This window comes from Cupressus sempervirens, chromosome 10 (genome assembly GCF_028749045.1).
Source record: "Cupressus sempervirens isolate cs-2001-9-10 chromosome 10, ASM2874904v1, whole genome shotgun sequence".
NCBI lineage: Eukaryota > Viridiplantae > Streptophyta > Pinopsida > Cupressales > Cupressaceae > Cupressus > Cupressus sempervirens.
Window position 1 is genome coordinate 42,212,854 of NC_143127.1, and position 22,359 is coordinate 42,235,212.

General features: G+C 38.5%; 1 protein-coding gene across 2 annotated transcripts in view; it reads right to left on the reverse strand.

Moving 5' to 3' along the window:
- LOC149532469 (protein PIN-LIKES 3-like) overlaps positions 1-22,359 on the reverse strand; it is a 312,523-nt gene that overhangs the window by 226,625 nt on the left and 63,539 nt on the right. Inside the window, exons 3-5 of one of the 2 annotated variants that reach the window (XM_089805077.1) lie at positions 16,146-16,187; positions 15,913-15,981; positions 15,598-15,789 (exon numbers count right to left, since the gene is read on the reverse strand). In XM_089805077.1, the coding sequence (XP_089661203.1) occupies positions 15,598-15,789; positions 15,913-15,981; positions 16,146-16,187 (303 nt within the window). The remainder of the gene's footprint in view (positions 1-15,597; positions 15,790-15,912; positions 15,982-16,145; positions 16,188-22,359) is intronic. The other variant, XM_089805078.1, reaches the window with a different exon arrangement.

Consider the following 22,359-nt stretch of genomic DNA (forward strand, 5'->3'; position numbering starts at 1 on the left):
GTTGTTGCTCTATTTCAGCCTCGGGTATATACTACGTACTTGTAGCATTTTGTACCATCAAAGCTTGATTAATCATGCCATTGGAGCAAGTAGCTTGACTATGAGGTTGATTACATGGAAAACACCACTCATATTCAGCAGCCATATTATTTTGCATTGGTATAGGTACTATATCTTTTACCGGTTTTGCAACATTTAGGGGTGCTGGATTGTAAGGCCTATATGGTCTCTGATTTGTACTCTGTTTATTTCCAGCATTGTACCCTTGAAAATTTTGCCTACTTTAGGGTTGTCCTTGGTTCTGCTGTTGGTAACCTTGATTCTGCTGCTAATACCCTTGATTTGCAGCAAAATTTTGTGCTTGAAACGGTTGCCTTGGCTGAAACTGCTGCTTCTTGAGATTTACCAATTCATTTCCGAATGTTTACATTAATTTTTCTATCTTTTGCTGACTTTGTTTAATCTCTTGCAGCTCTTAAGAAGGTCCTACAACAGCTATCTCTTGGTTGGAAACAACTGGTAATGGGTTGAAAGATGGCATTTGCAAAGGCATATTTGGCTGTATATTCGGAAAAATGGGTAAAGGAGGCCTAGGAGCAATTTTACCTCCTTGTATCAGGCTATTTTCTGCCCTTACTGATATGGCAAATGCTTGTGGCAATTTAATACTTCCCATAGACTAAATCATGACAGAAATATCGTTGTTCAAACTCTTAAGATAATATAAAAATGCATGATCAGCACTTGGTCTAACAGCAGCAAGTATTCTATTCCACGTCTTTTGAAAATGTGTATTGAAATCAATCATCTGTTCTTGTTGAGCCCTTTTTATAGTTGTTAGTCGTTCTACCAATGACAAATGATCAGATTTGTCTTCAAAAAATTTGGTGAATCCATCACCCAATTCATCCCATGTGCCTATTGAAGCCACCGGTAAACTTCTGAACCATTCCAACGCTTTCCCCTTGAATGAAGCTGCCAATAACCTGATTGCTACGTTTTCTTGTGTCACATGATGAACGTTGCATAGAGTTGCTACATCTCTAACGTGCTCAAAAGCTGTAGTTTGGCCCTCTCCGGTAAAATATGGCACTCCTTTCAAAGCTGCTAAAGGAATGTCATTATGTTGCTGAAGATTTAAATGACTCCCTTGATTAAAGGAAACAAAAGCAAAATTTCTAAGCTGTGCCATTAATGGTGACTAATAATTTGTCATGTCCCCAATTTTCGGAGGCAGTCTGATTAATTAATTTGATTAACTTGGTTGTCCAAAATAATGAATATTCTATAAGGACGACTAATTAATCATTTTAATTAAATAAATAACTGATATTAAGTTAATTATTTATAAAGTTATCAAATAAATAAAAATTAAAAGGGTAACTTTATATTTAATTAATTTAATAAAGTGACTTGGATTATAAAATATTTAATAAAGTCACTTAAGAGATAAAATCAAAAAAATGTTCTAGAAGTCTCTGGAGAACATGGAGAGAAAAGAATAAATAGGCACCCCGGGGCTCCATTCGAATCAGGCAGTTGTTATCTCTCTTTTGATTTCAGATTGTGATTCAATCACAGGTGCATTGTAGAACCTAGGGTTTCTGCAATTGTCACAAGTGGCCATTGAGAACGATAACTCTCAATCGGTACGCAATTTTGAGGGTGTGAAATATCATCTGAATTATTGCAGATTGGAGGTGACAATCAATCATTTCATCAGGGGCAGAATTGAGGATTTTGTAGCGTTTTTATTGGAGCCGAGTTTGAAGAATATCGAGGGATGACTCATGAAGTCTCGAAGCAGTAATCACCATTAGCGGATGGGAAGCATATTTCAATCACACTCCATAGATACACACGACTCAGGGCACAAGGTTTAATATCAGGCGGATCATATTAACTCGCCCACAATATCGTGCGGATTGCAACTATTAGTAATTCGTATTTATTCTGTAAGTAAGTCAATTATCATTCATGGTGAAGCGCTTAAGGACATTCGCTTCATAGCTATACCAGGGGTCGGGTGTATTGTTTGGGTTTAAAGATAGTAATCAATCGCTCATGATTCTCGGCAGACATTCGTTGATGTATTGCAATCAAAAGTAAAGAACAGTATCCTATATACGATATATATTGAGCAGTATACCTCTTTAACAGTGAAGTTGTGCGAGGATCTTCCGACAAAGGTATGATGATTATTACAATTAACAGCAAGATTGTCCTTACGATCTGAGCGGCAGGTTTTATGGCGAGTCTACGACCAGACCTTCCAACCCTCAACGAATTCAGTCGGGCTCCCCCTCAAGTCGTGGTTTGATCGCAATCGGGCAATGCTATACCTTCAACGTTATTTCTGGACACTCCAGGCGGGCTCAGGTCGGAATCACCTAACAAAGATTTCCGAACCCTTATCACAGTTAGTAAACGGCATGAACTACGGAGTAAGGCATCCGCTAAGGCTTATCCGACTGTTTCAGACCACTTACGGGTCGGGCTGAAGGTGTCTACCAACTCCGGCGGCTAACTGGGGTGTAGTTCGACCAACGAAGACATGTCTGAAAAAAAGCAGATGGTGCTAGTAAAGGAGTTATGCAGATTCTTAATATTGTCATCGGCAATGAAAATGATGGGATTTTAGTTCCAGTTCCACAGTATCCTCTTTACTCAGCAACAATTGCACTTTGTGGTGGTTCGCTTGTACCATATTACTTGGAAGAGTCTGCAAACTGGGGCCTTGACATTGGTCAACTGAGACAGTCAATTTGGGAAGCATGTCGCAAGGGATTGACTGTTAAAGCCATGGTGATCATAAATCCAGGGAATCCAACTGGTCAGTGTCAGTGTTAAATATTTTTGGTCAAATAAATAAGAAGTTTAAATGTATGCATTGGAACCGGAGCTTGACATAGTACAGTCTTCGCTTATTTAGAGTTTTAATAAAATTCTCTAAAGCGATATCAGTATTGATTCTATATAGCAAGGCCCATACATTGGTAACAGAGCTTGTCAGCGAAGTGTTTGACGAAACGTCTAACCTCTGAAGTTTTAAGTTTTTTTGGTGTTAACAAAGCAATAACCTAACGGGGTTATTTCAGTGGTATCAGAGCAGTTTTCCTGCCATCCTGTTGGGTAGGACATCTTATGATATTATATTCGCAAGAGGACTAGATATAAGGGCAGAGATATGGGTGAAAGACAATCACAAAGTCTTCCGAGACTCTCCAGAGTTGATATAACCAGAGAATTTTACAGAAACATGACTACCAGACAACAAGAAATAGCTCAGTCACTACAGGCTTTGACTACCTTAATGGAGAGAGTTGCTCAAGGTAGAGGTACACCGGATCATGAAATTAGAAGTATGACAGGCTCACAGGGGGCTCCTAGGCGCAGATCATGGACAGCGAATAGGCCTACTCGTCCCACTTCCCTAAGGGAAGAGGCTCAGGAGAGAGGAGAAGATGATTTGCCGGATGATCTTAGAGTTGCTACTGCAGAATGGCAGGCATTACCCCCGCATGTGCGTAAACTATTGAACCTTGATCACTATCTAAACCAAAGGAGAGAACATATGAGGCACAGCCGCCAGAACAAAGAAAATAAGGAACAAGAGGCCTCTACAAGTGAGGTATCTAGAAACCTCTACAAGGAGTTTGCAGCAGTTGGTGACCAGCATATAGCCGAATCTAGGGAGCACAAAAATCAAACTAGTTTGGAGGAAGATGTTGGACGCACAATACTTCAGGAGGTAGTGGGAATGGATATTATGCAGATTGATAGTAACTCTCAACTTGATACTCAAGTTGGGACAATTGTACACAGGTCGTTAGAGGGTGATGTCACAGGTACTCGGAACGGTTTAGTTCCAACAGGCAATGACTACAACATAATGAGTTCAGATGATGATAAGGATGTTGATGGTGAGGTACCTGGTAGAGTTGGGCAGACATTGAGTATTCATGATTTTGCTGAGAGAGAGTACCAGGCTCAGTTAGAAGTTTCGTCACATGAGGATGAAATTGTTAGTACTTCATATAATTTGTCCAGCCAGCTAAAGGTGAGCAAAGATAGTATTGTGACTTCACTATCTCATCATGACAAGATGCGGGACATGTTAGAAGATCACATTCGGATAATTCAGTTACAGGATAGACATAAGGAAGTTCAAGCCAAGTCCTCTTGTGTTGACTTACAAACGATTAGAGAAGGAATGGGAACGACGAAGTTAAGTTATTTACATCTTCTATCAGATCGTGACCATCTTCTTAACCTTGTCAAAAACCATTCCGATGCCTTGAGGAGGAAGGAGGAGAAAGTTGTCAAGCTTTCTCGCGAGCTTGAGGACACTCGAGCAACTTCGGTAAATATTCCCTTGGCATTACAGGACTGGGAGAAACATGGGAATGAGTGTGGCATAGAGCTAAGCTTAGTTTCATCTTGCACACCTGACACTCAGCTTTCTACAGTGGACAGACCATATGTGGTTGCTGATAATGTTGCGCGTTCATCTTGCATTCACATCCAGGATACAAGGACAATGGCAGACAGGTATGTGGAGTCAGTTGGTCACATTACTCAGGTAAGGAGTTTGCTTGAGTTACCAGCTATCCCTTGTTCACGGACATGGACTCGAGAATGTTTCAGCAGCATTTGGGATTCAATTAACTAGAGATCTTTAACACTTAATAGTAGCAATGATTGTTTGAGTGCTATCATGGATTTGGTTAGCAGAATACACGGTGTTGTCTTTCCTTGTGCCAGTAGCTTGTCTGATGTTGGTATTAGTTTTTATATACCGGTGTTGGGTTTGGTTCATATATGTAGACGACCATTCTTGCTGAAAGGTGTTGAAGATTTTTCATATTTGGCAGTGTGTACAGTTGAGTCCCAGGATCGTTTTGGCCTTGATAACATCTAGAAGGATGAAGTGAACAGTTTTGAAGATTCAACTTCCTTGACAAATTCTTTGGGTACAAGGGAGTTAGACAGCAGTACTACAGATTGTGACACTCTGGATGTGGATATGAGTTTTGGAGATGATTCGCGAGATATGGATGATAATATTCTAGAAACCAGTAACCTTGAGGATACTCCTTTAGACAATGTGACAGAGGAGGTTTGTGGAAGACAGTTTAGCTAGGGCCATCATGTGACTAGCCAGTTGAAAGTTAGCGAGCAAGACATTGTTATCGCTTGTGAGCATTTTGATACTGCTCGTCAATTGTTGGCCATTACTGGTTGGGGTACTATGACAGATGAGCCCAGCAGTGGTTACCTTTCTTTGGCAGAGATTCATGCCTTGCGTGAAGCTGTACGGATTTTGAAGCAAGATTACTTACGATTGGTAGCCGACCATGATCACCTGGTTGAGTGGGGAAGTACAGCTTATGAGGCACTTTTGGATCGTGAAGAGGAGGTGAGTGAGCTTTCCCAGGAGCTCATAGCGACTACTGAGGCTTTAGAGAACACACTGTGAGATCTACATAAGTCGCAGTTTCGGTTAAAAGAGGTGACCGTGGAGTTGGAGCATTTGCGGTCAAAACCAACACCAAACCCAGTTCATCTGACTATTGAGGTGGATGGTGGTAAGTACACTTCCGCATTTGCTACTGAGGAGCATATTGTTGGGATTGACACATATGTTCAGGGTTTGGAAGTAGTGGGACCTAATGGGTTTGGAATACCAGTAGAGTCAAGACTCCAAATTTATTCTTCTCAGACAGACAACAGTGTGGTACAATTAAGTATGCCACCTTTACAGGAGTATCAGTTGTGGTGTGCAGGGGAGTATGTTGATGCTTCCTCATATAATTTTTACTACACTGAACCGTTCATGGAGTATTTGCTGGATAGTGCATGTGTTCATTTGGACTCGCATAAAGTGACAGAAGGTGTTCTCATCCAAGGTATTGGTGTTATTCGCAAATTGGTTGAGAAGATTATAATGGTCCTCTCCACTATGCTACCTCACAGGGATCTCGAGGAGAGGTTTGTTGAGAAAAGTGCACAGGATCCTAATCAGCCTACAGCTACTCGGAGTCTGAGATTGGAACCATCTATTGATTCTCAGTTCAGCGATGAAGAGCCAGTAGCAGAATTTGGAGGTTCTTACCGGCATTATTCGGTAGGGTACGCTCATCATTTTTCTTTTGACCTAGAGCTAGAAGATTTAATTTCACGCAGATGTAGATTGGCTCCAGTTTCTTACCATCCATTATGGGATGGATTGGCACCCTCTTTTGAAAATAGAATTGGTAGTTGCAAGTTACACAACCTACAGTATCGACACACCCGGAGCATTTTATCAGAGATTGGTTTTGATGGCAGTAACTCAGGTATCTATTGCTGTTGTCATATCCACAGTACAGTTGGGTGCAAAAGTCAATTAGACAGGGACTTGAGTTTTGACAGAGTTGATGTTTCAATTGATTTGAGTTCCGCAGAATGGTTTCTTCTATCGGCATTTACAGTTGGTTTTCAGATGATTTCATCAGAATTGTCAGTTGTTTGGGAATTGAGTACAGTTTTTCAGCTGTTGGTAATAATGTTTTCTCCGCGGGAGCATGATGAGGATTGGGAGGATACACAGATTTACATTTGGGATCCAGGCAGACTGATTGGTTTAAGGTTCAGCCATTGCTTGGGGACAAGCAATTTCAGGAAGGGCGGATTGTCATGTCCCCAATTTTCGGAGGTAGTCTGATTAATTAATTTGATTAACTTGGTTGTCCAAAATAATGAATATTCTATAAGGATGACTAATTAATCATTTTAATTAAATAAATAACTGATATTAAGTTAATTATTTATAAAGTTATCAAATAAATAAAAATTAAAAGGGTAACTTTATATTTAATTAATTTAATAAAGTGACTTGGATTATAAAATATTTAATAAAGTCACTTAAGAGATAAAATCAAAAAAATGTTCTAGAAGTCTCTGGAGAAGATGGAGAGAAAAGAATAAATAGGCACCCCGAGGCTCCATTCGAATCAGGCAGTTGTTATCTCTCTTTTGATTTCAGATTGTGATTCAATCACAGGTGCATTATAGAACCTAGGGTTTCTGCAATTGTCACAATTGGCCATTGAGAACGATAACTCTCAATCTGTACGCAATTTTGAGGGTGTGAAATATCATCTGAATTATTGCAGATTGGAGGTGACAATCAGTCATTTCATTAGCGGCAGAATTGAAGTTTCAGGGCAGAATTGAGGATTTTGTAGCGTTTTTATTGGAGCCGAGTTTGAAGAATATCGAGGGATGACTCATGAAGTCTCGAAGCGGTAATCACCATTAGCGGATGGGAAGCATATTTCAATCACACTCCATAGATACACACAACTCAGGGCACAGGGTTTAATATCAGGCGGATCATATTAACTCACCCACAATATCCTGTGGATTGCAACTATTAGTAATTCGTATTTATTTTGTGGGTAAGTCAATTATCATTCATGGTGAAGCGCTTAAGGACATTCGCTTCATAGCTATACCAGGGATCGGGTGTATTGTTTGGGTTTAAAGATAGCAATCGACCGCTCATGATTCTCGGCAGACATTCGTTGATGTATTGCAATCAAAGTAAAGAACAGTATCCTGTATACGATATATATTGAGCAGTATACCTCTTTAACAGTGAAGCTGTGCGAGGATCTTCCGACAAAGGTATGATGATTATTACAATTAACAGCAAGATTGTCCTTACGATCTGAGCGGCAGGTTTTATGGCGAGTCTACGATTAGACCTTCCGACCCTCAACGAATTTAGTCGGGCTCCCCCTCAAGTCGTGGTTTGATCGCAATCGGGCAATGCTATACCATCCACGTTATTTCTGGACACTCCAGGCGGGCTCAGGTCGAAATCACCTAACAAAGATTTCCGAACCCTTATCACAGTTAGTAAACGGCACGAACTGCGGAGTAAGGCATCCACTAAGGCTTATCTGACTGTTTCAGACCGCTTACGGGTCGGGCTGAAGGTGTCTACCAACTCCGGCGGCTAACTGGGGTGTAGTTCGACCAACGAAGACATGTCTGAAAAAAAGCAGATGGTGCTAGTAAAGGAGTTATGCAGATTCTTAATATTGTCATCGGCAATGAAAATGATGGGATTTTAGTTCCAGTTCCACAGTATCCTCTTTACTCGGCAACAATTGCACTTTGTGGTGGTTCGCTTGTACCATATTACTTGGAAGAGTCTGCAAACTGGGGCCTTGACATTGGTCAACTGAGACAGTCAGTTTGGGAAGCACGTCGCAAGGGATTGACTGTTAAAGCCATGGTGATCATAAATCCAGGGAATCCAACTGGTCAGTGTCAGTGTTAAATATTTTTGGTCAAATAAATAAGAAGTTTAAATGTATGCATTGGAACCGAAGCTTGACATAGTACAGTCTTCGCTTATTTAGAGTTTTAGTAAAATTCTCTAAAGCGATATCAGTATTGATTCTATATAGCAAGGCCCATACATTGGTAATAGAGCTTGTCAGCGAAGTGTTTGACGAAACGTCTAACCTTTGAAGTTTTAAGTTTTTTTGGTGTTAACAAAGCAATAACCTGATGGGGTTATTTCATAATTGATCTGCTGTTGAGGTATTAAGGCTACAGCGGGTCCTGAAAATAAATTTGCTGCTGAACTTGAGCTTGCTGTTGTATCTACAGAAAATGTAGAAAATTTTGATTCAAAAGGCTCAGTTCTCCAATTGGGACTTACTGAAAGCGTGTTACGAATTTTTCTTTGATAAACTCGAGTACCCTGTGCTGATTTCTTATTTCTCTTTGTTGGTTTTGTCCTAGCAAGGGTTCTCCCACACCTTTTAGGTGTTTCAAGCTGCAGATATTCAAATGTACTCGAACTTCTGGTTTGTACTTTTCTCATTAACAACACTGATCTATACTTTTCTTTCCCACAGAGTCGCCAGATGTGCAGATAAAAATTAACCCTGTTGTTCGCACATCAAAAGCAGCAGCAACTTCCTTAAAAAAATAAGGCAAGAGTCCCACCGGACATGCCAAAAACTGTTATCTCCAAAATCTGCACCCTGAAAATTTGCTTTAAGTCCTAAAACTTGCAACGATTTTGGAGAAACATTGGATCAGCCAAAAGTTGTAGGTAACCTATGACCTGGTTGAAGCTTCGGATTCTAGGCCGGTTCCTATATGATATATCTGATACCTTATTTGTACTAATGGAGATGTGAAAAAACTTAGATGAAAAAGGGTAAAAGACAACCTTGAACGCGAAAAGACTTAAATGATTAAAATAAGGTGATACGCCAAGATTGATAACACAAAGCACTGCTATACCTGAGACACAATGAAATTTTTTGACAGATAATCACAAAAACCCCTGTTTGAAGATCTGCTAATTCATATCAATAATTTAAGAGAAGGTTTATGAATTTGAAAATATACGAAAGGAAATTAATCACAATCGAATATATCAATAATAGAAACACAACTCAAAACCTATGAAACGGGCTATTAGATAAAAAAGATGCAAGATAAGACATAATTCAGAAAGGTCTATTAGTAAAACACAATTTGAATAACATCAATCACCTTGAAGCATACAACGAAATCTGTCACTCCAAAACTGGTTCCAATGAAAACTTTATTTCAATCAAAGGCCCAAAACACAATACATTTGCATAATAGCTCAGAATAAAGAACGAAAAGATACTAAGGACAAAATCACATAAGCATTCTTCTCTCCAAATCTGAACCCCTTCCTCAAAAATAATAGTATATAACAACAATATCAACAGCCTCAAAACAGGGAATCTGGGTCGAAATAATGAGTTAACTCATTATTAAGAACCTCAACAAACTCCAGAAACATGCTCCAAATATCTCCAATTGAGGTTCTACCATCCATGCATAAGAAAAGTCTAATAAAGACTCCCAAACTGCCACAAATCACTCCATAATGCACTCTGAACTCCTCAGTCTGAACTGGGCCTCTAAAAATATCAACTAAGACTGCCCCGCAAAATTTGGCATTAAAAAATACCAACTCCTAATTTAACTCATTTTTTATTCTTGACTTATTATTTTTCTTAATTGCATGAATGTTATTATTAAATTATTGATTTATAGAATATCAATTATAAAATAATAATTATAATTTTTTAAAAGTATGCAATTAAGAAAAATAAAATAAAAGTGAAACTCAAGAATGAGTTTTCCCTTTTATTTTACATTATTACTAAACCGCATTCAAAATTATTACTATCTCTAAGTTGATCATAATTTATTTTCAACTAAAGAAAAAGAAATAATTTTGAGTATGGAATGCAATAATAATAAGTTTTTTTAAAGTAATAACATAGACACTTAGGAAATAAAGTCTATGTTATTATTTTATAAACTTGCATAAAAAGAAAAACGACTCCATATTTGTCTCTTGCATGGACCCGAAATCTTATTAAAATCAATTGAGGAATTGATAAAAAGAAAGGCGATAGTTTTGTTTGTCATTTCATTGCTGAGAGAAAGCAAAACAAAACTCGGCAAGGTCATTTTGAAACCCTAGCCATCTGAAATTCAGACCCTGCGATTTTCTCTGTTGCAAAATGCCATTTTCGTTGTGACCTTGCTGCTTGGATGCCATTTAATATCTCTGAGACTTGCGGCATGCAAAAATGAAGGTTTTTTTCAATGAGCCGACTGGTATGAGCTATTAACTAAAGTCGTATTCACCTTTTTGGTATTTCCTTACTTTGCTTGCTGGGTTTGAAACTTTGCCTTGTTTCCGCTGTAGCCGCAGATTCTATAAAAGGTTGTGATTTTCATGGATGTGGTTACCTGATTCTCCTGAACGCCTATATTTATCTTCACATTTGCTACTGTTGTATGGGTTTTGGACCCCATCTCCGCTGTATTTAAATGCCAGACACCCAACTCGTGGCATGAAAAATTGTACTTCAGTAAGCATTATTTTTTCCTTTCAGACATAAATTATGGCTTAGAATGCTGATGCTGAATTTCTTCCATATGTTAAATGTTTACTTTAACACTTGAAGATTGTGATTTCTCTGTTGTAAGTTTGTCATAAATCTGAGCACCATATTTATCTTTTCACTAGCGGAGTATTTCCATGTCTGAAAATCTATCTCTGTCATGTTTTGGATACCTGGAGGTTGTGTTTTTCCTGCTGTAAGTTTGTCGAAAATCTAAGCACCATACTACATATTTTCTATTGGTGGCTGTTGCAACATTTAGGCTGAAGTTTTCTCTGGCCCGTCTCTATTTTCAGGCATTTCTATGTAAATCCTACATACTTCTCCAGGCTGCATCATCCCTCTCCATAAATGACTTAAACTGTAGATTCTTTTTCTCTTGAGAATACTCTTCTCTGCACTAGAAAAGCTTTTAAAATTATCTTGAAAGGCACCTGGTGCTCAAGCTCAGAAAGTACTATAATATGTGTAGCACCCCGTAGCATAAAAGTTACCACCCCTCCATGCATTTCAATTTCCATCTTTAACCTTCTCAATACGAGTTTTGAAACTGCTTGAGAATCTGCATTTATGGAATGAATAATGTGGTGAAAATAAACAGAACAGTTATGAAACTGGCAATACGTCTTTTGTAATCCTCAGTGTGTGCAACAGAATTAATAAGTTTAGAATCTTGTAGGTTGCTGAAAAACTTACACTATTCTCCTAAATGTATTGCTTGCCTATTTTCTTCATTTGGAAATGATGCTTAGTTTGCTCACTCTGCTCTGTAGTCTGAATTTGTGCTTCTCGTGCAAAAATTAAAGTTTCAGCTATTTTTCTTGATTATTACTTTTCATGGTTCACTTGAAACATTGGAATAGTTACCTCCTTTCCTGCTGACCACTATCGTTCAAAGTGAAAACAAGGCATCTCTGTTGTTACTATGGCATCTTTCTGTTGCAATTTTTAAAAATATTTGTCCTTTGAATCTGTAGCATGCATTACTTGGAGTGCTTTTGTGATCCATTATTGTCTTGTAACCCTCGTTGCTATGCTCTGTTTCTTTAGCATGTTACTGATTTGTATTCATAACATTATTGTAGCTGATGGAAATGAAACAAAAGGTTTCATGCAATGAAATACACGTCCCTTTAATGTTTTGTTATCTTCTTGCTGTAATGAAATAAATACCACAGTAGTACTATTCTTTTACAATTATTTACTTGTTGGAATGCAACTGTACTTCCTCCATGCTGGGTTTTGCCTGTTTGAATGATCGTAGACTATGATTTTATGAGGGTTGTTAAATGTTGAACGTTGTCATTCATACCAGATTTGATTATTGGTTCTTGCTGAATATGAATCTTGAGCACCTTTTGTTGAATCTTGACAATTACTCCCTGGCCTTTACTAATGTATGGTGTACTTGATCCAGATTTTCTCTATTACTGGTTCTTTGCTGGAAGTTGTTATTTTTACTAATACTAATGAGTATTATCTTGCTTCTGTTTGCACCTTGACCTGTATGACACATTCTCCCTACTGGCTGAAAATGTTTATCCTTTTGTTGTAGCTTTCATTCTTTCTGTATGAGCGAAACAAAAGGTTTCAAAACTTTGAAAGTTCGTCCTTTTAATGTTTCATTTGCTGTTATTTGTATGCATACCAATTCCATCTGCTACGCCTGTCCTGTTTTCACCAGTTTTAAAAGTAAAAGTTTTCAAAGCAAAATGAATTGTCCCTTTAATACTTTTACTTTTCGCGATTGATATCTCTATCTGTTGATGTATGCCTGTATTTTACTGAGATGAATAGCATATATGATGATGAAAGTGAGATGAAGTGAGCTATCAGCATTGCTTAGATCCATTGGATCTAACCCACTTCTATTTTATGGATGCAGAAATTGGAAGCATGGAAAGGGCGAGATTTAGAATAGCAAGAAGGTGGATACCGATGGATGCCACTTCACCAGTCATTATAGGCAATGACTGGTGTTCATGAACTTTTTTCTCCCTTTACTCTTCTTTTACGTTACTGATTTCAGTATAGTATAGGTGTATATCAGTACGTAGGGACTACTCTCACAGTCAAATGTGTGGGAGAAATTTACTTTCAGCATTTAATTTCTATCATGATTTGCTCCATCATACAAACATTGTATATTATTTCAAAATCAATAAAGTGCTTTTCTTTAATGAATTCCTGAGAATTACTTTGAAAGTAATAATCATGTATGTTTTCCTCCATTTGAACATGTGTGAAAATTGAGTAACATACACATCACTAAATATAATCCGAAGCGCACATAACTCAACTCGTTATTTGTTGACTGCGCCAAACATTTATTCCTCTACAACTCTGGTAATCTTCACAGAATAGTGTATATGTTGACATCAATGACAAACACTGTTATGAATGCAACACATAAGAACTCAATCATGTCTCTAGCAATGCTAACATACTCCGCCATAGGAATACCATCAGCATTCATACTCATCCATGATAACACTCAAAAGGATCTTCAAAATGCCAATGTACTCAAGTCTCTGAAACAAAGATAATCTTGGAATAGAATCAAAATTTTTGCAAAAATCCACAAAGCAATGGGATACCTTCGAAGATCAGTGGCGAGCAACCTCAATAGTATCTTCAAGAGTCAAAACATGATCCATGGTCTAGTAATACGATCTGAAATTGGCTCCACTAGCACGGATACCTTACTAGTCCAACTCTGTGAAGAGAAGAGTGTGAAGAATTGTGGCATATAGTTTAGAGATGGTGTGGCCTACCATAATAGTCCTATAATTGTTGGCATTAGAAGTCAACCCTTCCTTGTGAATCAAATGAATGATGTGACGTAACCAAGAGTGGAGAAACCTTGTGTGAACCACATGATTGAAGAGATAAGACAAGGACCCAAAATTGGGAAGCCAAGCTTGACTAGCTGAGCTTGGAACCCATCTTCATCTATTTTTCTCCTACTATTCACGATTCTGACCACATCCCTGACATTCACACAAGTGAATATGTAACAGTAAGGGGGGGCAATGACCTAGAAGAGGGGCGAACACAAGGAATCGTAGAGCTCAGTGGTATGGGAGACAAAAAATTGTGGTCTAGCTCCGAGGGAGATAGGAGCAATAGGGGAAAAGAGTGCACCAAAAGGACTGGGGGCAGTGAATGGGGGAAGGCCAAAGGGTTCTTCTATGCTAAGAGACAAAAATTTGTTTCTTGCAGTAGAGGAAATGACGGTAAGAGATCTTTAGTTGGGTGGATATAGGGTGTTAAAGAGTGAAAGCAAAGCACAAGCTCTAATAAAATTCCTTATAGTCGTCATCGTAACATATTTTTGTAAGGAATATATTCCTCGTTCTAGGAAGGGTGAACGAAGAGGTGGTGAGATGAGGAATAGAAAACAATGTGTCATCCCAGAGGGAGGAAGAAATCCGGTCAAATTTGGAAGCGGTGCATTACAAGGAGAAAAGGCAAGTCAAGGGAAAGAAGCAAGTGGAGCTGAAGAATAAAGAGGTTTGAATCCCCAAAGTCAAAGAGAAATAGGGTACAGGGGGGAAGGTCGGGAGGGGGAGGCGAGAGAGGGGAGGGGCAATAGACTCGATGGAGAGGTAGAGGAGGACATGATCAGAAAGAGGAATGAGAGAGAGAGAGAGAGAGAGAGAGAGAGAAAGAGAGAAGTAGCAATAGAAGGGAAGAAAGATTGGCTAGAGAGGATTATTGTTTACCGCACTCACCCTGCCACCATGGGGTCTACAAGTGAAAATATGTGTTCCCAAGAAGCAACTGAGCCTATTCAGGATCACCAAATAGGAATCGTAGAACTGAAGAAGATGTACCCTATACTTCGTAAGAGGACCAGAAGTGTCATCAAAGGACCTCTAGAGCCCCAAAGATGTAGGATCGGTGTCATTGATACATATGGTGCTGACAGCCTGGAAGTGGAGAGGGGTCTAACAAAACTAAGTGTGGGCATTCAAGTCCCCAAGAATGAGAATATCCCCAACAAAAGAGAACTCGGCTATCTATCACATAGGGCAGTAAAGGGATCCCAATCTAGACCATTGCGAACTGCATAAGAAATCAGAGAAAACTAACACACCACAACGCAGAAGTCTCTAACACAAGAGATCACGTGACAAAGAAAATTAGTGAACCTCTGCCACTTAGCATGAAAGTTAGAATTAACAGCTTGTGTAAGTTGTGAATTGTAACTACTTAGGTCTGCCTTAAAGAAGTAGGAAGACTGTGCTAGAAATGACTACTAAGAAAGTAACATATAACACAACATTACATCCCAGAATTTTCAGTTATCATTAAACATCAAAAAGAAATTTGCATTTTGAATAGGTTGAACACAATCAAGATGATAGCTTAAAAAAAAGAATTTAAAAATCAACTATTGTTAGTCCAAAATAAATACAATGGATGACATGACTGAACAGCAAAAACAATAAAAAAGAACAATGCAGCAAAAAATGGATGTTGATTTACTGTGCATGTTCTATTTCAAGCTCATAAAATAATCAAATAATAGTCAAAGAAACTCCATACCAGTAAGTGAATGTTTTCAAAACAAATAATGAAAATTTGACCACTCTGAATACAACTAACCAGATATCGAAAGATTTACCAATGGGAGGGTAACAGTGTTTCCAAATGCACAAGCTGCAACCACAAGGGCATCATTCTTGGCCAATTTAATGTCGTCTGCAGTAAGATCTTCTATACTTGCAGGGTTATTTGAAATATTTACTCGCTTTAGATAGGTGTCTTTTCTTATGAACCTGAGTGCTGCCTTGCCCAACATTGCTCCCAAAAAAATCTGTTTTCTTCAACAAAAAATAATAAAAATGACAGCACACAATTTTATAGATACCAAAGCCTTCATGACAACATCAAAGATATGGAAAATCATTAGTTCATTAAATATTCACAAAGAACTTACTTGAATTATACCAATAAATGGAATTGTAAGAAGGTTTCCTTGATGTTGAAATGCAAGTGTTCTGGAGACCTACATGAAGGAAAGCAATCGTATCAAAATTTTAATTGACAAAATCCTTTTTATATATGAGCTAAAAAAGCTTGAAGCGAACTAAATATCTCAAACGTTTTCAGCAACTGTTACTGTCTTTATGGTAGATAATGACAATGTCGCATTGAGCTTGACAGTTTTACCTTTGACATAAGGAAGCAAGGTATTATTAAGCGAAAAGACACCTGCAATAGATCAAAGTAATCATTTCAAGATGCAAGAACTAATACTTTTACTCTATGGCAAATGCGAATAAATAATCTTGAGTATGAAATATTGAGACAGAAAATACAGAAGTTTGGTGGTTGGTTCAGCTTTAATAGAAACAAAATATTGTGGAATCGTTCCTTCTTAAAGAGCATTATACAGTTAGCCCTACCTGAAGCATATCCTTTATAAGGTTATTGAATATTAGGGTACGCTAGAGTTATCCCAACCACTTTTTAAACTTGATTCATAATAATAACACCATTTACTCACCATCAATAATCATGCAAATGAGAAAAACACAATAGCACATAATATTTACATGAAACCCTCACAGGAGAAAACCATGGAAACCACTTGCTTATATAATAATCTCTTACAAATTTTGTAGGCTCAAACCTACTAAAGGCGCAAGCCCTTCATTGTATTTGTGAGCACCAGCCTATTATAGGCACTAACACCTCATTCAGTTTGTGAGAACCTTCCCACTAGAGGAACCAACCCCTCATCCAATTTTTGTTTACAACTGCTATAACTTTCTTCTTCCAATATGCCATTATGACATCTCCTTTCATCAACACAACTCTTTGTAAAAAACAAATCACACTGTTTCGTTATTATAATTGCAGCCAATTAATGTTTGTTTAGATTAATCACTGTTTTATGTGAAAGGACAAATGCTGTCTAACGTTAATTCCTTGTGGACAAAGCACTAGCTCTTTGTAAAAACAAGTGTTATTCTTTACAAATTTAGATTGAATCTCTGCACGTATTAAATTTTAATTGTAGTTAAAAATCGCTGCATAACTCAACCATTTTGTTTGTCTTTAAGCACTGCCAATTATCACTGTCTTTTTAATGATCTTAATCACTTATTGTGTAAACTTGACTTACTCCTCATGATAATATTATTTTTCTACATATTACTTGCCATATGAGTTGGATATATTATTCGATGCCTTAGTTTTCTGTAGTTTATATTTGGTTAATAATCATGAAATTGGCTTCTTTTAACTGCAAGTGGATATAGATACACTCCCAACAATTTCTAATATTTTGCAGGACTTTTCAATGTCTTCCTCTACTACATAGAAGCAATGGTCAATAAACATTTGTCTTTCACATTCTTCCAAATGATTGGTATTACCAGCATCTTGCTTGGCGTCTTGTTGAGATTTTTTATCTGCAAAGGTCACTATGGTATCTCATGATATGATCTAGCCACCAAAATATTTGAGTGTTGTCAACGGACTGCTAATTTTCATCTCAGTATCTTTATTGCTGACATATTCTTGTCACATTTTATGTAAACTATGGCTGTATTTATTGTGGGCAGTTCATCAATATTTGACATTATCTAAGCATGCCACACATCTTCTCTGTATCAACATTTCCATATCTTTCATCTCTTTTTTATTCTTGATCATTTCTATATCTCATGTCATTTGAGTCTATATATCATTTAAGCGATTGTGTTTTTCTCCATGTTTGTTTTGTCAAAATTCACTTTCATTTTTGTGCCCATCAAGTAGGGTTCTGATGGGATTGTTGAGTTCCATATACCGAGGTAACTATGTATAAAAACTCATACAGCTTGGATTCTCTATTGATTTCTTTGACATTAATGAAAACACCAACATTTTTTTTATCAATGGCATTCTTTTCACTTTTGACATCAATGACAATGTACTCTAACAATCTTGTCCAGACTCATTTGACATTAATGACAAGAACAAATCCTTTTGATATCAAAGACAATATCTCCAACAACTTTCTTTTCTTGTGCATATTTGTAATGTCCCCTTCATAAGCACTATTAGCTTGGTAACCATAAGTCTATTATTAAGTGTGTTCTCATTGTTTACCACATAGGTTAATTAAGAAATGTACACAGATAATGAACACGAACAGCAGAACTCCTTAGATTATTCGCATATGCCAGAACATTACATTATGCTTCATAAGATGATTTACAATGATCTCAGACGGGTTATAAATACTTTCCGCCGAACCTTCCCGAAGGAGTCCGTCGGCTACAAAACAATCCTAATCTACCCGTCGGCTACCAAATACACAATCTCCCATGTCATAACCCAGTTGGCTACAAAATCTTTACCTACGACAACACCCTGTCGGCTACAGTTTCTATCGACGACATCATCCCTCCCAAAAGGAAAAAGTCATCTCCGGACGACAATTACAACATATCTAGGACATTAACAAAACAAAATACACTAACTGGTCTCCAAAATGTGTTGCATCTGCAGCCTCTGTGAACACAATACTTTCTTAATCAAGCTGACCTTGATAGCCACTCGTGCCGCTTTCTCGACTTCCAACTGCTAGGTGCCCTGAGCCAAGCGTCGCTGAACTGCCTTCGACTGGATGATCAACTCCTCCCGAGCTCTCTATGCATCCACCAAGACAGCCTCACATCCAACACCTACTCCAAGCACCTCTGGTACACAGACACTCCATGCCTGCAACAACTCCAGGTCTCATCAACTAGTCACACTTCCCACGACTAATATTCACAACAACTGGGGTCCAGGGGCAACACCCCCGGTGGGGTCCAGGGGCAGCGCCAAGACCAAATTAGCACTCCAAAACTCACACAAAATTGCATGGAACACACCATTTTTGTGATTTTTTTCCAATTCCACACTCTTTCTAACAACCACTTATGTTTTCCTACCTTTTATGTGTTTCCGTTCTCTCTGGCATCATGCGTTATTCATTCTGGATTACTTCAATCTGTCGTCGTTTTTCTTTTTTTTCTTTTTTTGCTCCTCTGTAATCCACCACAAATTCCTCTGGATGAATACGCACCATAGAAGAAGACTTCAATATCTTGCATGGGAAAGCATCTGTGGAAGAGAAGTTTTGAAACGCTGGAGCCGTTGGACCAAGGGAATTCGCCAAGAACATAAAACCAACCCGCTGGAAAGAAAAAACAAACCATCACATCATCCACGGAAGGGAGAAAGAGTAAATCTGCGAGGAAAATAAGGAAGACGCGCAGTAGGATATCCACGGACCTGAGGAAAGACAAGCCTCGGTAGAGATGAGAATGCGAGTTACGCACAAAACCAGCTCTCGGAAGCCAATAACATTTACGGAACATGGAGGAAATACAAGCCACAAAGGATGAGATAGTCTACGGGTAGCAAAAGGTAATTGCCACGAAGATTAAAAAACACGCCGACTGGGGGGAATGAAAGCATGCTGTCCGCGGGCAAGAGAACACATCTACGAGAGAGAAACTTATCTGCGGACGAAAAAGCTAACCACGGAAGCCACCCTGCAAGGAATGAAGGGGGACCCGCGGGCACAAAGCTATCCACGGGACACTCTGTCCGCGGGCTCGAGACTGCCCGCAGGACACTCTGTCCACCGCAGGCCTCCACCCGCCTACTTTCACTTTTTTTTTCTTTTTTTTTTGTTGTTGTTAGCACTCGATATGATCACAGTTTCAAAACTTCAAGTTCAGAGTTTTTGAACCACTTCGAACTGAAGTTCAAAGTAGTTCAAAGCAGTTCGACAATTCAAATGATTTTGAAAATGCAGATTGGTTAGTTCGAAAAGGTCAGAACTCAGCCTCTGTTTGTGATTCGGTCTTAGCCCAATGATTTTAGAAGATGTGAGGTGTAGATTAAGATGAAGATTAGGTTCAAAAGTTCAAAGTGGTTCGATGGTTTAGAAGTTCTAGGCAATTCATCAGTTCAACATACAGATTCAGAGACAATGTCTAAGCTCAATGTCTTCAAATTTGGTGATCCAATGGCGGGGGTATCGAGATCATTGAGTTCAAAATTCAGACTTCACTGGAAACCCCATCAAATCTATCTAATCCTTCTTGATGCCAATTCAAATTTTAGTGTTCAAAGATGGGGATACATAAGTCTCGGGATATCATTCATAAGTGGTTCAGAGGTTTAAAGCAGTCCATTTTGTTCTTCATATGGATTCGTTAATATGGTTCAATGGTTCGAGATTTAGATACAGATCTAAATTAGATTCTGAGATATAGTCTCAGATTCTCAAAGTCAGGTTAATAGCTCCAAATGCAGATCTTGAGGGGGACAATTGTAATCTCAAGGTGCAAATTGATAATCCAATAAGCTATAGAGGATGCAGATATCCCACGAGCATATAACTTGAAGCTTGTTAGTGATCACACTTCCATCATAAAATGAGGAACATGGGGCTCCCAGATTAGTAAAGATGAATCAAAGGGCTCGTACATTGAAAGTTTGCATCAAGAGGATGAAGATTGAAGATGGCAATGTTAATTATTGAATCACATATAAGCCTGCCACAGGGTCGATGGAAAATCAAGTGTTTTACATGTTGTATGCCACGGTCAACCAAGATCTCCACACGGTGTGATAGGAAAATAATGAAGAAAATTACATTGCAAGAAAACCAGCATCCACCTGAGCATAATAACTCTGTGTCTTAAGGAGAGTATAGCCACAATGCCGCATCATCAGGTATACTAGCTACTGATAGTGGGAATGTGCTCCAGTCAAGTGTGAACATGATTAATGTCAATTAGATCTGATCAAAGGGAATAAAGTTGCTCAATCATGAAATGTTGTGACAGACTGAAGCAATTTATAAAGGGTACCAGTGATTTTTAATATAAGCATTCAAACACAACTCCTGTGATGAAGTTCACGCCATTTAGATATAAATGTGCATTACAATGATCTAGCAAAGTAATTGAAGGTAGCCCACGAATTTGCATAAAAATATGAAGAGAAGCTTGCCTTTTGGATCAAGTTCAGCAAGTCGGATTTTCTGACAGTCATATAGACCCTCAAACAGAGATCTGTAACTTTTGACTTAGGCATTATTTTCAAAATCGCCTTGGTGAGTATGTGGAGAACTAGGATTTGGATAACATATCCAAAATTCAACAAGATCCAACGGTGGGATAAATAGTTATGCCTCCCGCACCGAGACCCATTGTTTCTGACGGAGTTATTTCGAATCCGCCAGAATCAAAAGTATTTTCATATTGGAATAATATAATAATGTGCCACTTGTCCTGAAGTGACCCTTGCTAATTAAATTATCATTAACACTGATATAATACTGGAGAAAATTATTAAACTCTTGGCAGGAAATCAGAATACAGGTTGGTATGGCAAATTCAAGCAAAGTGTTATCAAAAATAATTTCTACTATGATTGATGTCTGTAACTATAGTCCTTTAAAAAAACATTGAAACCTGGTTAACCCTGAATCGCCTCCATTTACTGGTGTCTTCAGCGGCAAAGTTATCAGTCGTATGCATATGCCGGTTAAATCAAGACTGGAGTGGGCGGACGAAATTCCAGAGATACCCGTCAATTACAACCCTGATTTTTGGTGGATTTGAACCTTGGTGGGATTTCCGGCTTGTATAATAAATCGCCAGGCAAATCGATCTCAGTCTGGCCCGAATTCCGCCTTTAATACTGCCATGAAATTGTGAATAAGAACCTGAAATTTATTGTTGCTCCCATAATCGCTGCAGCATGGAGAATGACGCTATTCCTTGTCCGGATGTAATCCGCTCATGAAATTTGGTGGAGACGAGTCTGGTTCCCGTCTTTAGTCTCTAAGTTTGCTGAATCTTCGCACTGAGATTAAGGTGATAGACTTTGCCCGTCCTGGATCCGACTGCCACTACTGCGGCGGGTCTGAATGATTACTTCAAAATAAAAACCGAATCAGAATGAGATTGAACCTGCCAGATATCAGCCTTGAAACAGTGGTATGCCCTCCTCCGGCCAAAGTAACAATCTGCACAATCCTTCCTCTCTCCGTTATTTCTTATGCCTTCGGCCCGACCTTGAAGTGGCGTTAAAATGAATCGACGCCCCTTAATATTCCGACACTCCCTCAACAATCTGATCACTCTGAAATGTTCCTTCAGATTCGGCACCGGTTACTTCTCTACTGTCAACAATTCACAAATTTCCAGCTCATGCAAATAAACTCCGACCTCCAATGTAGTTATGCGGCAAATAACCAAGCTCTGACTCGAATTTTGCCCAGTACTGCAATGATTCGTGGATGGCAAATGATTCTTTTTCAGATAATCAAAATAAATGCAAGAGTTTCCAATTCAGCCTTAGGCCACTGATTTCCGCCCTGATG